The sequence below is a fragment of the Odontesthes bonariensis genome, chromosome 6, assembly GCF_027942865.1.
Source record: "Odontesthes bonariensis isolate fOdoBon6 chromosome 6, fOdoBon6.hap1, whole genome shotgun sequence".
NCBI classification, from domain to species: Eukaryota; Metazoa; Chordata; class Actinopteri; order Atheriniformes; family Atherinopsidae; genus Odontesthes; species Odontesthes bonariensis.
The window spans coordinates 33,807,098-33,821,447 of record NC_134511.1 but is presented as its reverse complement, the minus strand read 5'-3'; the positions used below and the strand labels follow the sequence as shown (position 1 = coordinate 33,821,447).

General features: G+C 39.8%; 2 protein-coding genes across 2 annotated transcripts; both read right to left on the bottom strand.

The window, feature by feature from the left end:
- Positions 1 to 5,666: 5,666 nt before the first annotated feature.
- On the bottom strand, positions 5,667 to 6,644 carry tas2r202 (taste receptor, type 2, member 202). The gene has a single exon (XM_075469160.1). The coding sequence runs from the start codon at positions 6,642 to 6,644 to the stop codon at positions 5,667 to 5,669; it is 978 nt and encodes a 325-aa protein (XP_075325275.1).
- Positions 6,645 to 9,134: 2,490 nt separating this feature from the next.
- Positions 9,135 to 13,348, bottom strand: vsig8b (V-set and immunoglobulin domain containing 8b). The gene is made up of 8 exons (XM_075469099.1): positions 13,245 to 13,348; positions 12,904 to 12,989; positions 11,105 to 11,265; positions 10,755 to 10,953; positions 10,348 to 10,500; positions 10,123 to 10,245; positions 9,793 to 9,931; positions 9,135 to 9,697 (listed from the first exon to the last, which is right to left on the bottom strand). Exons 2-8 carry the CDS (start codon positions 12,980 to 12,982, stop codon positions 9,475 to 9,477), a joined length of 1,077 nt encoding a protein of 358 aa, XP_075325214.1. The 5' UTR covers positions 12,983 to 12,989; positions 13,245 to 13,348; the 3' UTR covers positions 9,135 to 9,474.
- Between the last annotated feature and the right edge of the window lie 1,002 nt (positions 13,349 to 14,350).

The following is a 14,350-nucleotide window of genomic DNA, read 5'->3' as shown; positions in this document are numbered from 1 at the left end:
GCACTCACACAGTTATTAGGATGCTGATAGCATGTCAAATTACCCATTCAAGCTCAAAACATCTAACAAGCTGGCATAAAACTGTTGATTTATGCATTTTAAATACAACCGGGATAGATGATAACTAAATGATGTCCCTGTAGCTCACAGTAATGCTTGAGCCAAGGGGTCATTATTTGTGGAGACCGTCTACAGGGAGGGCTTTATAAGATGTTTATGGTAGTTGCGTGATGGGCTCTGGTCTTGCTAATCTGGATTGTTAATGGCCTGTTCCCTCTTGCAGATAGTGATGCATGTTTGATGTCATTCTGCCTGCAAGTCTCAGGAGCAATGAACATTTGTAGTGATGTTCGTTCATGCAGAAGGAGCAGTGTTGTATCTGCCAGCTGAAGTTGTATGCTCAGGAACATCTCCATTGGAACAATCTCCGCAATCTAACATGTTTACAACTTCCTATTGAATTAATGGGACAATCAAAACAGTTTAATTCCTTTCATTCTAATAAGAGATGTCCTTCTAGCCTCCTCACAGCTGACTATAAGCCAGTGGCACGACTGTGGCTAACCTTGAGCTATTCTAACTCCTGATGAACAGCGGACGCACACATACACATACACATAAGGCGCCATTGCTGTGACCTAGCCCTCTATGAAAACTATTTTAAAGTGTTTCCAGAACACTGTTGCAAACTCATGAATACTTCCCACTAATGAGAATTACTCTTGAGAGCATTTTACCTACCTAATGCACATCATCTAAGCAAGATTCTTGCACTAAAGTCTTATTAGATTTTTATCGTTATGCTTCTTAATTCTTAAATTTCACTACATCTCGGAGCCAAAAATTACCTTTATTTTTCCAACAAACCTGCTTCTTAGATAAAGGCTTTTCTGAAAATAATTGAATATATTGTTACAGACCAAAAGATAAAAGCGGTTGTCTTTTGGCATGTGACTCTTTGCTTGCAGTGTGACTCTTTGCTGTGTCTGGCCTGGGTGCTCCCTGTTTAAGGTTATTGCACACAAATTTTACAGCAGTCATTTTTCCTTTGAATCTCACTCATCTTTTTGTGTAAGCCTCGTAGCGTTTTGACCACTTTTGGCCAGCAGGAAAAAAGCTGCAAATCAATCATTGACTTTCACTATAATTGCTACCATTTAGTCTTTAAACTCCTCCAAAAGAAGTCCCATTATCATGTCTTTTTAAACCTCATTTGAGGCGGTTATTCTGAGTAATATTTACCTACATATTGTGTTGATGGCTTTTAAAGGGTTTATATAGAATATGTTCTCCTGTTGTGTTTAAGTAATTGTGTGCGTTATTCCATGTTGACTCGAACAGAATTTGCCACTTCAAAATTAAGATTTTCTTCATCTACTGTATCTTAGACAGATATACAGTTTATAAGAGCCATGGGGGATATCTCAGCAAGTTACCGTGCAGCAACCTTCAAAGTAAGATTTGCAATTTTAACCTAATTTATTGTTTATTGTCATAGGGTTTATCGGTGAAAAAGGGTTCTTAAGTTATATCCTGTATGGTCTACAACGCTCTGAACAGTTTGGGATCTTTTTTTTTTTGTTGTCAGATGTAGACACCCAAAAATAGATAAAACACTTCAGATTTTACAATGAAAACATGTCCATATCTCAAAACATGTTAAAGCCCATCTCTGTTTAATATCAAGTTTGTCGCCTTTTAATCATCTTTGTACATGTCAGAGGATGTTTAATTAGTATGTATACACTGAAACCAAAAGAGCTGCAGCACAGCAGCTCAAAGCCGAATCACTGATTCAAGCCATCACTTTAATTTGTCACAAACCTCAGAGACCAATTCTGTCAATTTATGAGGAGGGGGCCAACTATTCAGTGCTGGTGATCAGAAACGATGTGTATCCACTGTTGAGATGCTCGCACACTGTAGGCTCAGCTCAGCACCGTATCTGTTCTGCTCGACCCCACACACTGTCCCCCTCGCTGTGACACAAAGCCATTTCTCTGGAGAGAGTATATTTTTGTGGTTTGTGCGGATGAACACAGCACAGTCCCACAACACTCTGTTTTGTAGGGATCAAGAAACAAAGCATAATTTAGAAAAGATGATAGCCACTTGTCTAGAGGAGGACACTTGTCAGGACACAGTAAAATCTTTGGAAGATTTGAAGTCATAAAGGCTTTATTTGTACTGTACATGCATTTTTCATTTAGAGGTATTTTTGCTGGCTGGTTTCAGACACATTACATTATCTGTTCCATTAAAACTGCACAGATACCCATAAAAGCTTTCTAAAAGGTAAGAGAACATCAGTGATTTGAGGATTTTTGACAGGTGCAATGAAGTAACTTGTGACCGTTTAGTGTGTTTCGACTCTTTTTGTTAGTACCTATATCTGACAAGATATCAAATGAACCATGCAGAGTTGACAAAATCCTGTAGAGCAAGTATATATCTGTCCCCATGAATAAATGAATTGTATTCAACATTTATAAGCATCCATTGTGAACACAAAAATGGCTTAATAATTTATGCAAAGATTGCAAACCTGACTCACACCCTGCAAATGTGGATGTTGCTTGAATTGTATATTCACTCTTATAGGCTGTAGTTTTTTTTTTGGAAGAAAGGATTGAATATCACACAGAATAGCTGCAGTATACAAACCACATTTTCGGAAAAGCTGGGTATCTTTCTAAAATTAAACAAAAACTTGATTTTCAGTGTCTTCAATGACCAACTTCATTGTTTGTTTGTTTTTTTAGAATAATATATTTAAATCTTAACATTTGAAGCCATAAACAAACTAAAACAAATCATGGAAGAGAGACAAAAGAGGTCAGTAACATCAATCTGGAATTAATCAGTGGATTAATTGTGGATGTCAGTGCTGGATGCTCATGTTGTAGATGATGGATTGATTGAGAACTGTGGGTTGTATTAGTTGGAGTTCTCAGGAGAAAGTGTCACTTTGTGCTGAATAAAGAAGCACAGGTGAAAAACCATGTCAACAGCTGCACTGAACAGGCCTCATTATGTAACAATGTTATCACAAACCTCTTAGACTTCTGTCTTTTCCACAGCAGAGCAAAGTTAAGGAACCAACGACATCACAAACACAACTAAGAGCAGCCCACAGCTCAGATTGTCCTACATATGTTTGAGACTGGCAGCAAAACGCTACAGCATGTAGACGTGTTTCCAAAGCCCCAGAGGAGAGTTTAGAGAACTACGTTTGGCTCTTCACTGGAGATCACATGCGCAATGTCAACTTCTCTGGGCTGAGGGACATGAGTCTCTGCTTTGGAAATATGCAACCTGCATTGACTGACAGTGTTGGCTAACCAACTGTGTAGTGTGTAGAAATTCTAAAGACGCTGATTGGTCAGAAGTTGGGTAACCCACCTTCCTACCCTACTGCTGTGCCCCATGTCCTTGCTGTGCCCCATGTCCTACACTTTTCCTCAGTGTATGTTTGTTTATCGCCACCTGTTGGTGTAGCAAGTAACTGCTCCTTGTAATTGTAAATTTGTCATTTGTCAGCTAAATTTTTTGACATGTAGGAAGGAAATTTATTGAGCAAATTATACATATTTGTAAATCACTTTGTACTTTTGTGGATATGATTTTACATAACACATACAAAAAATACATAATAGTGGATTGAGATATTTGTGAACCATTGTTCAAATTTGTGAATTGCCTTTTTTACTCCCCAAAAGCAGCCGAAACGTGGGCTCATCAAACTACAGAACACATATTTACTGTCCTTCTGTTCATCTCAGATGAGCTTGTGTCTAAATAACTCTGCAAGGTTTCTGTGCACAGTTTATATTTGGCTTTCTCCTTGTATATATACATATATATATAATATATTTTCAGGTTACATTTCTGAATAAAGTAGCACACTACGTTGAGTGAAAATGGTTTTCCAAGGTACTCCTGAGCCCATGAGACTGTATTGATCATGGTGGTATATTGCTTTCTTATGCAGTGCCACCTATGGGCTCGAAGGTCACGCACACCCAACAGTCGGTTTCTTAATTGAGCTTTAAGGACTTAGATTTCCACCAAATCCCTTTATCTTTTCACAATTTTATGTAACATAGTTGCTGAAATGCCAACGTATTTTTCTGTGAGGGTCAATGGTTTTTTTTTATGGTGTCAAGTCAAAGTGGTGAGCTACAAGGCCATCATTTCTTGGAAAGATGGGTGTTCTTTTTATACCCAATTCTTTTCAGTTTCTGCTTCTCTTGTTGAAATCAAATTTAAACAAGTTTATATTTTCTAAATACAATATAGTTTGTCATCTCTTTGAACTTTAGGGTTGAATTCAGAAAATTACAGTTACAATTAAGTTTTACTGCAATTTAGAACATTTCCCAGTTTTTTTGCAATAGAGGATTGCATCTATGGTTGGTAAAGTCCCCTCCAATAATCATCTGCCATCTGCTATGACCAGCTAAAACAGTGAAGTGCTGCTTACTGACAGAACTAACATTCTGATAAGATACCAGCAAAAATTCCAACACAATCCTGTTCTTTTAGTACAACTTTTGAATTTCCTAACTGAAAATACCCCACTCTCAATTTATAGTTAATACAACTATTCAGAGTATCTAAATTCCTCTGGCAAACGTTCGCTCCTAAACAAAAAAGTGTAAATACACAAAATAATATTTCTCTGAACCCAACTCCCTCCAGCAGTTAGAGGAAAATGTCAGTGATGGAGTCCTGGGACTTTGCCCGACTTAATTCCCCTGCATCAAAGGAAAATATGCCCTTTCTTGCTTTGTCCACTTATCTGCTGGAGGGATCCCAAGCCTCTGCGTGTAGTGGGATTAGCTGCATTATTGTATGTCTGCTTTGAACCTCACTAGGTGGTGCCAGAGGGTGTGAACTAATGTAGCATCGCAAAGAGGTCTGCTGCATTTTTTTTTCAACCTTTACTCACTCAGGGTAGGTTTGCTGGGCATGAGTGCACTTTTAGGGACCTCCCAGCTTCACAACAGCACGCACAGTTACACACATTGACACCTGCGAGCTGTCGAGTGCAGGCAAACAAAGTCCTGTTGTAAAACAGACAGAGGAGGAGATGCCTTTCCTTGTCAAGCTTATGTTTTTTCACTCAGAAGGTGCAAGTGCTTTGCCTGGCATCCTTTAAGTTACAGGCAAGCCACTGTGTTCCTGTGCAGCTGCAGCTACCTGGAACCTTGCCGAGGAAAACACTCAAACCCTCCGTCATGAAATAAAGATTCAGGTTGTGTATACAGTCTTGTTTTATTAATATGCTCTGGCCTCTCACCACAGTCACATGTATTTTTAACACTTTTTTTGGGCACATAATGTCTAGGCAACCATGCTTACAGCTATGTTTTGTAGACCTGACTATTATTTGTTCTGCTGAAATATTGATATTCATCAGGTGCAGTCTGATAAGGTTGGGATTTGCATGGTGTGCCGGTTACCTGACTGCTGTGTGCATCACTTTTACAACTCTACCTTTCCTGCCCTAACAAGCTAACACAGCTAAAATATCTTACGATACAGAAGAGCATAAATCATTCCTGAAATTGTTAGCACATAGGATGAAACAATAAGTTCATTTAGAGTTTTTAATAGATTCAAACAATGACCAGTTGATTTCAGCAGAAAAGTGATTTGGCCTTTCAGTTTCTAACTTTTGCTGGAGTTTTGGATGTAGCCTTTTGTTCAGGTACCTTCAGACAAGACAAACATGGATATTCATCTAGACAGATGTTAAAATCATGAATCAAAGCTTTCCAAAGAGTCTTTTTACCATAGATTAGTACCATGGCTGTGACAGTTGTGTAGATAGACGTGACGAAGAACGTGAGCCCCATAGAACTTTCGTTGTACACCACCATCTGGTAGTTGACATACAGGTCGACCACGAGGAAGATGAGGAAGACGGCCACCAGAGACAGAGTCATCTTGATCACCCTCATCTGTGAGCCGAGCTTTGGGAGATGGGCGCCGTTAGTGATGGCTTTCATGTGGCGGAGATGGATGGCCAGGTGGACAGAGATGGAGATGCAGCACTTCAGCATAATCAGCCCTGGCAGTACATCAGACATGAGCAAATAAATTACATTATAAACCTGGCCAGAGCTGGTGTCAGGCATCAAAACCCCGCAGTCTTTGTTGACATCTGTACTGTTGTCATAGTGAAACACCACAAGCATCGGCATACAGGTGACCAGGCCACACAGAGGGATGAGAATGATCGCTAAGGTCACATGCTTGAGGATGGCGGCTTGGATCTGTGTGTAGCAGTGATTGGGTGTGTTGACGAGCTTGGTGCTGTAGTAGAAAGTGAGAAAGCTGGTATCCCACATGATGGTGAACTTGAAACTGAAAATGAGCAGGAGCAAGATGGTGTAAATCATTTCGGCCATGAGACACTTGGTATCCACTTCATCCATGGTCATCCAGAGGTAACACATCAGCTGGTGAGTCACATCAGCCACCGACAGAGCGATGATGATAGTGTCACTGGGACCTCTCTGTTTTTTCTCTTTCTTGTTCCACAGACTCATCAGAAAGATATATACATTAAAGAAGACAGTCATGACAGCAAGTATACCTGTTAAGATCCAGATGATCAATTTAGCTTGTGCTAACATGATGATAAGCTTTACCCAAGCACATGCACTGTGTAAACTTTATAAAAAAAAAATTTATATCTCCATGTCAAACTCAGCAGTCTGTGCGTGATACTGAAGTGGCCTGTTTTCGCTGTTTAAGGAGATGACAAATGGGCAAAAAAAAAAAAAGAATCATGCACATACACTCCAAACCAGGCGCTTCTTCATTTGTGTCATAACGGAATCGGTCACAGTTTTTCAGTAGGGCCTGAGGAAAAGATTCACACATTTAGCTTTTGAAATACATAAAACACATACAAATGGGCTCAGTTAAAGGTTTCTGTTATGGATAAAAAATATATGCGAAATCGAGAAATTAGATGGTCACATGCAAAATCAAGCTTGAATAAGAAGGTTAGGGTGATTAAGGTAAGAAACGCCTTCCAATTTTACCTCAAATGAAAATCCTTTGGGTCAGATAACGTTTTTTTTTTAATCCCTTTGAATCCAACTGAAGGTCTCTGCTTGCATTCTGTTTGCCTCCGAGTCGTCACAACGTGCTGTCTGATCCAATTCTTTTTCTGTTTTAAGTATTAATCACCACCTGGAGTTCTGTGCGCACTACAGACGGCAAGGCAAAACCCTTGGATTCAAGTATTCCTTCAGGGTTTTATGTATAAGCATTAGATTTGCATTATGTCTGACCACAGGTTGTGGTGAAGCCGTATTTGCATTGACACAGATTGGGCAGGATATAAGTTCATTATGGCTATCCAGTGACTTTACTGTGTGCCAACCAGCGCAGCGTGACTGCTCAACCAGTCCAGAAACCACGATCCACCTCATTTCACATGCAAATAGTTATTCACGCAGCAGCGCCACATATTTACAATCATCAGACCAGCAGCAGACCTATTTCCCTGACATGTAAAGCATATCACCTTAAAATCACCTTCAGAAGCTCAGCTTATGCAACACCTTATTACTGTAGTTTGTGTAGTAGACTGTGCTCACTTGGTGGAGAGACTTTTAACAAGGTGTTTTCTTAAATTTAATTTCTTGACTGCTTGTGTATTCAAAGTAGAACAAGAAAAATCCAAATTAACTTCCAGTCAAAATAGCTCCTGTATCAAGCAAGAATGGGAAAACATGGATTCCTTCCATTCCCAGATTCTTAGTGTTTTCACATTAAAGAGGTGATGCAACACAGTGGTACCTCAGTCCTAACTTTTATGCTATAGGTTGCTGGCATCAGATCTGAAATGCTTACTCATTTCAAATCTGATGCCAGCAACACATTTCAAATGTGAAATCTGTTTTCTAACTTTTTTGGAGACTGGGTTCTACATAAGCTACGGATAATGCTCATCCATTTGCATGGTGACAGTTTACCTTAGAAGTGACACTGTAGTTTAGTTTGAAAAAAAATTACAACACAACCCAAAGCCAAATTTCAAAGATAGTTTCGTGAAAAAGCCCTTTTTAGGGCAAACATCCTTTAAATCTAGATAAAAAGGGAGACTCAGCAGGAGCTTTTTTTCTTTTTGAATGATTACTATGCCAACTGATAATAGTTCTGGTCTGTAAGTAACTTCTTCTTTATATGGTTTTTGAATGAGATTGTGAGATTACAAGAATTGTAATTGTGATGATTTATTCTATCTGTTTAGCAGCATGACTATCAGACGGTGGGCTAATTTGTGCACAGAAAAAGGCTTGATGGATGTCCACTCGTTGAAACATTTAATTCAAGCAAACAAAAAGATGAAGATCCTCCAAGGGTCAATCTGTCTTCAAGTGAAGCAAAAATGGTAACAAAGACAAACACTGCAAAGGCAAACCCAGGCTCACTGTAGGCTATGTGTGTGTGTGTGTGTGTGTGTGTGTTTGTCTGGGGTGGGTTGGGGGGTTAGGGTGGGAGTACAAATAAAAATGCTGCTATGGATTAGTACAGGATGACCCATGGGGAAGATTTTTTTTTTTTTGCTGACAGGCCCCCAACCCGCATTACTTCTAGCTGCTTTTATTAATTCAACACACACCTTTTGAAGATGAGATCGGGGCATCACAGGGTGTTTTTATCAAGGGGTGGGGCCACAGGCACAGTGCTGACTCTGCCTGCTGAAAGTGTCATCTACAGGTTACTGCCTCAAATGTTCACAGTCAGACTAATAACCAGTGCCTGCTTTGCACAACATAGGAGAAGCCCACAACACAAAAAGGCAATTATTTCTGCCAAAGAAACATTACTTCCAGAGGGCAGAGAAGACAACCATGGGCGCAACTGTTTCCTTCAAATACTCGGAGTCACGAGCCTCTATGTTTTGATTTACAGTAATCCATGTCTATCTCTGGTGTTTCTTGCACCACGTTTATGCACCGAGGTCAGAGTTTAAACCTAGCTTTGGTTTTCCCCAAGTCTTCTCCATTAATTCACTTTTCTAATTAGTCCATTTGACTTGTCAGTCTCGGTATTATCGAGCAATAAAAATGCGCTCGAGTGTGCTTGAAATTAGAATCCCCACGGACTTATCAGTTCAAATGTTTTATTTTACACATCCTTAAAAAAACCAAAGTATTAAAAGGACTCATTTATATCTTAAGAAAAAAAAACACTTTCATAAAAATAATTTTTGCTATATACATTTTACACACAGTTTAAGTAAATACTTACTAAAGTAATAGTGACTTGAGAGAGTGTTCTCATTGTCAGTGTCATGATAGTCAGCCTGTCTTTGTTAAACCAGTCCTCCCATTGTTCTTTATTTGAATAGTACTGCACCTTAAGTCACTTAGGCACTTTGCTCAAAATGTTCTTCACAAGGTTTTAAAAGTTAAAACTTTTGAATGTTGAGCTTCATGCTTGTAGTTAAACGGGGTATCCATATCTATGGTCATATCTGAGGGAAGCAAGTCTGTCCCCTGCAGGTCCGTCACTACTGCCTGTATAGATTTGGCCAGTTTCATTGACACTAGGCAGGGGACTTGGCACGGAGCTGTACTGCACCCCATGGTGAGTGCGGTATCCCACCATTGAGTGGAAACTGGACTGTCTGCTGGAGGGTCTGCTCTCCGGGGCCTTGGCATCCTCCCTGAGGAAACAAGGTAAAACAGGTTTCAAGTACATGTTGCTGTGATCAGAGATTTTATTTTATTATGAATTAGTTTTCATCTCTGATGCAAATACCTAATTTCATTTGCAACCTCCTTCTGGTAACGCTTCTTGTGGCAGCAGCAGACCAGAAGCCAGATGAGAAGCAGGAGGAGGAGCAGCAGCAGCAGAGCACCTATCACGGCACCAACTATGACACCCACTTTATCGGTAGCTGAAAGAGAGGACATAGTACACAGACATCAAACAAGGGCATTTCGCCTTCCATCAAATCATAAATTCCAGCTACAACCAGAGGCTTCCGTAAGATTTTGCAGTTTTGCCTGAATATTGCAGAAAAAGCAATACTTTAAGTTTATCTGTGTTTTTAGAGTTCTTCATAGTTAGATGATATCATAGACTTACGGTTATATGCACGCAGTGAATATTTGCACTGTGCTTGGCCAACAGAATTTTTTGCCTGACAAACATAGGTTCCAGTGTTGCTGTCTGTATGGTTCCTGATCAAGAGCTCGCCACTCTCTGAGTCTAATTGAAAGAGAAGAAAAAATATATATATATAAATCAAAAAACATATTTTTTAACTTTAAAAAAAACTATGTGCAGGCCTTTTTATATTGGGTTTCTTACCTTGGGTTGCAGTAGATGGCATTGCACCTCCACTCTCTCTTCTCCAAAGGTAAGTGAGAGGAATAGACCCCTTGTAGGATTTACAGCGGAGGGAGACTGATCCACCTTTCTCCTCGCTACCTTCAACCCAACACTTTGGCAATGATGGCGGAGCTAATTAAAGAAAATAAATGAACACATAAATGCACACAAAATTCCATATATCTGATTCATTCATTCATTCATTCAGGAGGCTCAAATGTGTCTAAGGTGAACACCCTGGTTTCAGTAGACAGGTATATCTGCTGAAACAAGGTGAGAAGGAAAGAGCCGTCGCATTCCATTTGAATGAGAGCAACACTTAAAGTACAACTGAAGGCAGAGAGGATGAACAGGTAAAGCCAGTAGAAACAGGAATTCGTCCTCACCCATCACTACCAGAGTGACTTTTCTCATGTCCACACCCGGTGACTTTTTGACTTTACACTGGTAGGTGCCAGTGTCTGATGTCTTCACATTGGAGAGAGAGATGGAAGCATCGCCCAGCTTCGGGTCTCCTATAAATTTGATCCTATTGGTGAGGTCTTGGGCGTACTGGTGCGTCTGGCCTCCTGCATATGATAAGATCTGAGAAGCAATGTTCTCAATGAGTTATGACGGTTCAGGTTTTCCCACAAAGTAAAGGGTGTGAAAGGAAATGCTTAATGTACAAGTGATCTGTCCAACCCCCCATTAAAAAGTCTTCCTTTGAGATTTCTCTCAGATGCATACAACTTACCAGCGTATCTTTCTGTGTCATGTCTGGGCTTACATTGGACCACTCAATATCCAGCTCGCCCGCATCTTGTGAGTCTGGTGTGTATGTACATCCCAGGGTCACCGTTTCTCCTTGGGCCTTCTGAATGGTCTGTGACCCTGAGGATGTTATCTGCATTGCCTCTGTAAAAAAGGAGTTCCAAGATAAATAAATAAGTTGATACAAATTAAAATTCCTGTCAGATCAATCTGATTCACAAAATACACTTCTTCCTCACTCCAATTTTCATGCTCATTAAACACAGGGTGTATCTGTCCTGGCAATAAGGGACAAACAGAAGAAGACAGAAGAACTACTTTCACTCTGAAATGAATCAATATCCCTCCCAGCTAATGACATTCAGGCTCTGGGCCTGTGCTCATATCGCAGGCTCAGGGTTGAGAAGGAGTGCTGATGTGAGACTAATTGGCCTCCTAATTCAAACTGAAAATTTTTAGGTTTAGAGTTGGAATACAAAAAAATATAAGTAGATGCAATATATTTTCCCCTAATTTTACTTTTATTCTGGAGGCTCATTAACTGTGAAAAATATATTGGTAAATGATGATGAAAAGTGAAAGGATGAGCAAACATGACAAACGTAGATCTCTGAGCTGACACACCCCACTGACTCAGTGTTTATGGCCAGGGATTTTTCTTATTGCTGATAGGCGTGACGTATGTAGAAAGAATTCAGTGCCAATTGTTTTGGAGCGATAACACATTTCAACAAATCCGAGTGATTTATCTTGGTAGAGTTCAGCTCTTTGAAAAGTCTTCTCATCATTTTCCCATTTTAGATCTTTAACCTGAACTAAATATCGAAATGGAGCATGAATCAGACTTGCTTCTGATGCCGCTCATTATTAAATCCTGTATAAAACTCTGAAAGCACTTCAGTGCCATTACAACAAAGTATCTCAGAGGTATTTATAAAATCATGTAAATAGCAGATGAGATGAAATGAGACTGGGAAAAAAAAAAAGCCGACATTAGTCATTCAAATGTTTATTCTGTGAAAGCCCCTCTGGGCAAAATCCTGTTGCAATGAAGATGTGTTTTTTGAAAGGCAAATAGGCTTGCCTGTGAGCTCAGTCACCAAGCTTGATACAAACAGGTGTAAGTGCACTTCCTCACTGGTTTGGATACAAAGTCATCTACTGGGAGCTTGTAGTAGTAGTTAAATAATCAGTTAACTTTTTGATGAAACAGTGAAATGTCTCTGAGAGATTTTTGAGAAACCCTTAATATGTTGTACATGTGATGCTCAGTGTTCACTTGCTGCAAGCATTTGATTTCATTTACCTCTGCTTTTATGTTGTATGTGTTTAAGAATAGACAGCTTGGAAAGGAGCCCAGGACTAATTTTTCTCCGAGGGACAATAAAGTCTCTCAGGGTTATACACTGTGAATGCACACAGCAGTGTGACACTTATCTATGGCAAAAAAGAGGTATGAATGTTATGCAGGGTACTTGTCAGACACCCACATGTCTGTATGGTTCGCTGAATGTCAGGAATGCGATTCATCAGTGAGCTCATCAGAAATATTGTGTTAGTCACATATCAAACCTCCAGAAAACACTTGTTCAGTGAGAGATAATTTACCGTGTACACATCATCATCTGCTTTTATAGGGTTCACTGAAAACTGGGGCAGTAAATATATGGAAAAAGAAACAAAAAAGTGGAATCTTACACTGCAATATTTGCAGTGGCCTTACTTATCTAAAACAAACAAACAAATAAAAACAACACTCTAGGGTTATAAAATGGGACTCACCTGTTTTCAGCTGAGTTGTTATCAGAAACAGTAACAGCACAGCCAACCTCTGCCACACGCTTGTGAATCCAGGTTCCATTATATCCCTGAAAAACACATTAAACTTTAAGAATAATATTCCAAGAATGTCTTCTCAGTCACGGTTTCTCACTCAGAGCGTATCCTTTAACAAGCACCTCAGAATGGTACAATAACCATGATCATTGTGTAAGTGAGGTCTAGAATTAATGATTATTTAGCTGAAGACAAACCGTGCCTGTCAGTCCACACTACCAGGAAATTCTGTTTATCAGTAATGACAGAAAGAGGAAATAAAAGTAGAATAACATCTTGTAATTTACCTTGTAGAGAAGAAATAGTCCGAAGTATAAGTATGTTCAACAAGGCCTTCTCGTGTCTCAGTACCGGGAAGGCTTGCTTGTTTTGCTCTCAGGTGAAACTCAGCAGCAGTAACTATGGCCACACCCTCTCAGTTCATAGTACATATGTTGGCCCCTCCCCACACTGAAAACATGTCAAACCTATGTCAGACTTGTTTGAAGTTTAAAAGCTCCTCTGTTGACTGAGATTAATGATTACCTATCCGTCTTGAGTTTGTTCAGTAAATAGGTTGCTGTGTTGCTCTTTGTGTTGATGTCATATCTTGACTGATTCCATGCACTACCTGTGCCAGACACACTGGGGGGAGGAAGTGAGGCACCTAGCTTACGTATAGTTATCTTATTTCTAGGGTTTGGTATATATTATTAGAGTGGGGCAGATGAATTGTTAAGATATTGCTTTTTAAACAAGTCTTTCATTAAGGTAAAAGGAGAGCAGCATAACTAAATCTGTGGGGACCCACAAATTGTTAAATATTTCTTCCAACCCCATTCCCATGCCCTCCAGACACACACATAAGAACACATGTGGTTGTTGTTGCTTACAGACAGACATCGCACTATAAGAACTATACTGATTTCATGTTGAAAAATGAGCAGAACTCACTATGATCATCCAAAAGTAAAGAAGAAAGATATTTAGGATGAAGTCAGATGGGATGGTGAAATTATTCAGTATTGATTGCAGGAGAGCGTATCGTATGATGTGAGCACGGAGCGTGACGCCAGCCATTAGGAAACTTAAGTGCTTGGTTAATGCAATCCTGCCAATAATGTTCATTAAGCAGATGAACAAATTAGTGGCACTCATGATGAAACATGATCAGAAAGGTAATTTCAAATCAGCCCCTCTCTACTCCCCTCTTGGTGTAAGCTGTATAGTTGCATACTGTGTTCCCGAGCTCCATGCCATGTGCCTGACTTGCACCACACCCAAGAACTCGGGCAGCAAGGTGTTCAGAAGTGATCCTCCAGATCTCAGTGTTTGTGTGAGGCTACAAGGTATGGTTGCTTTACCAGCAGGTGGTTAATTGCCCCACTTCCTCCCCCCGATGTTTCTGGCACTG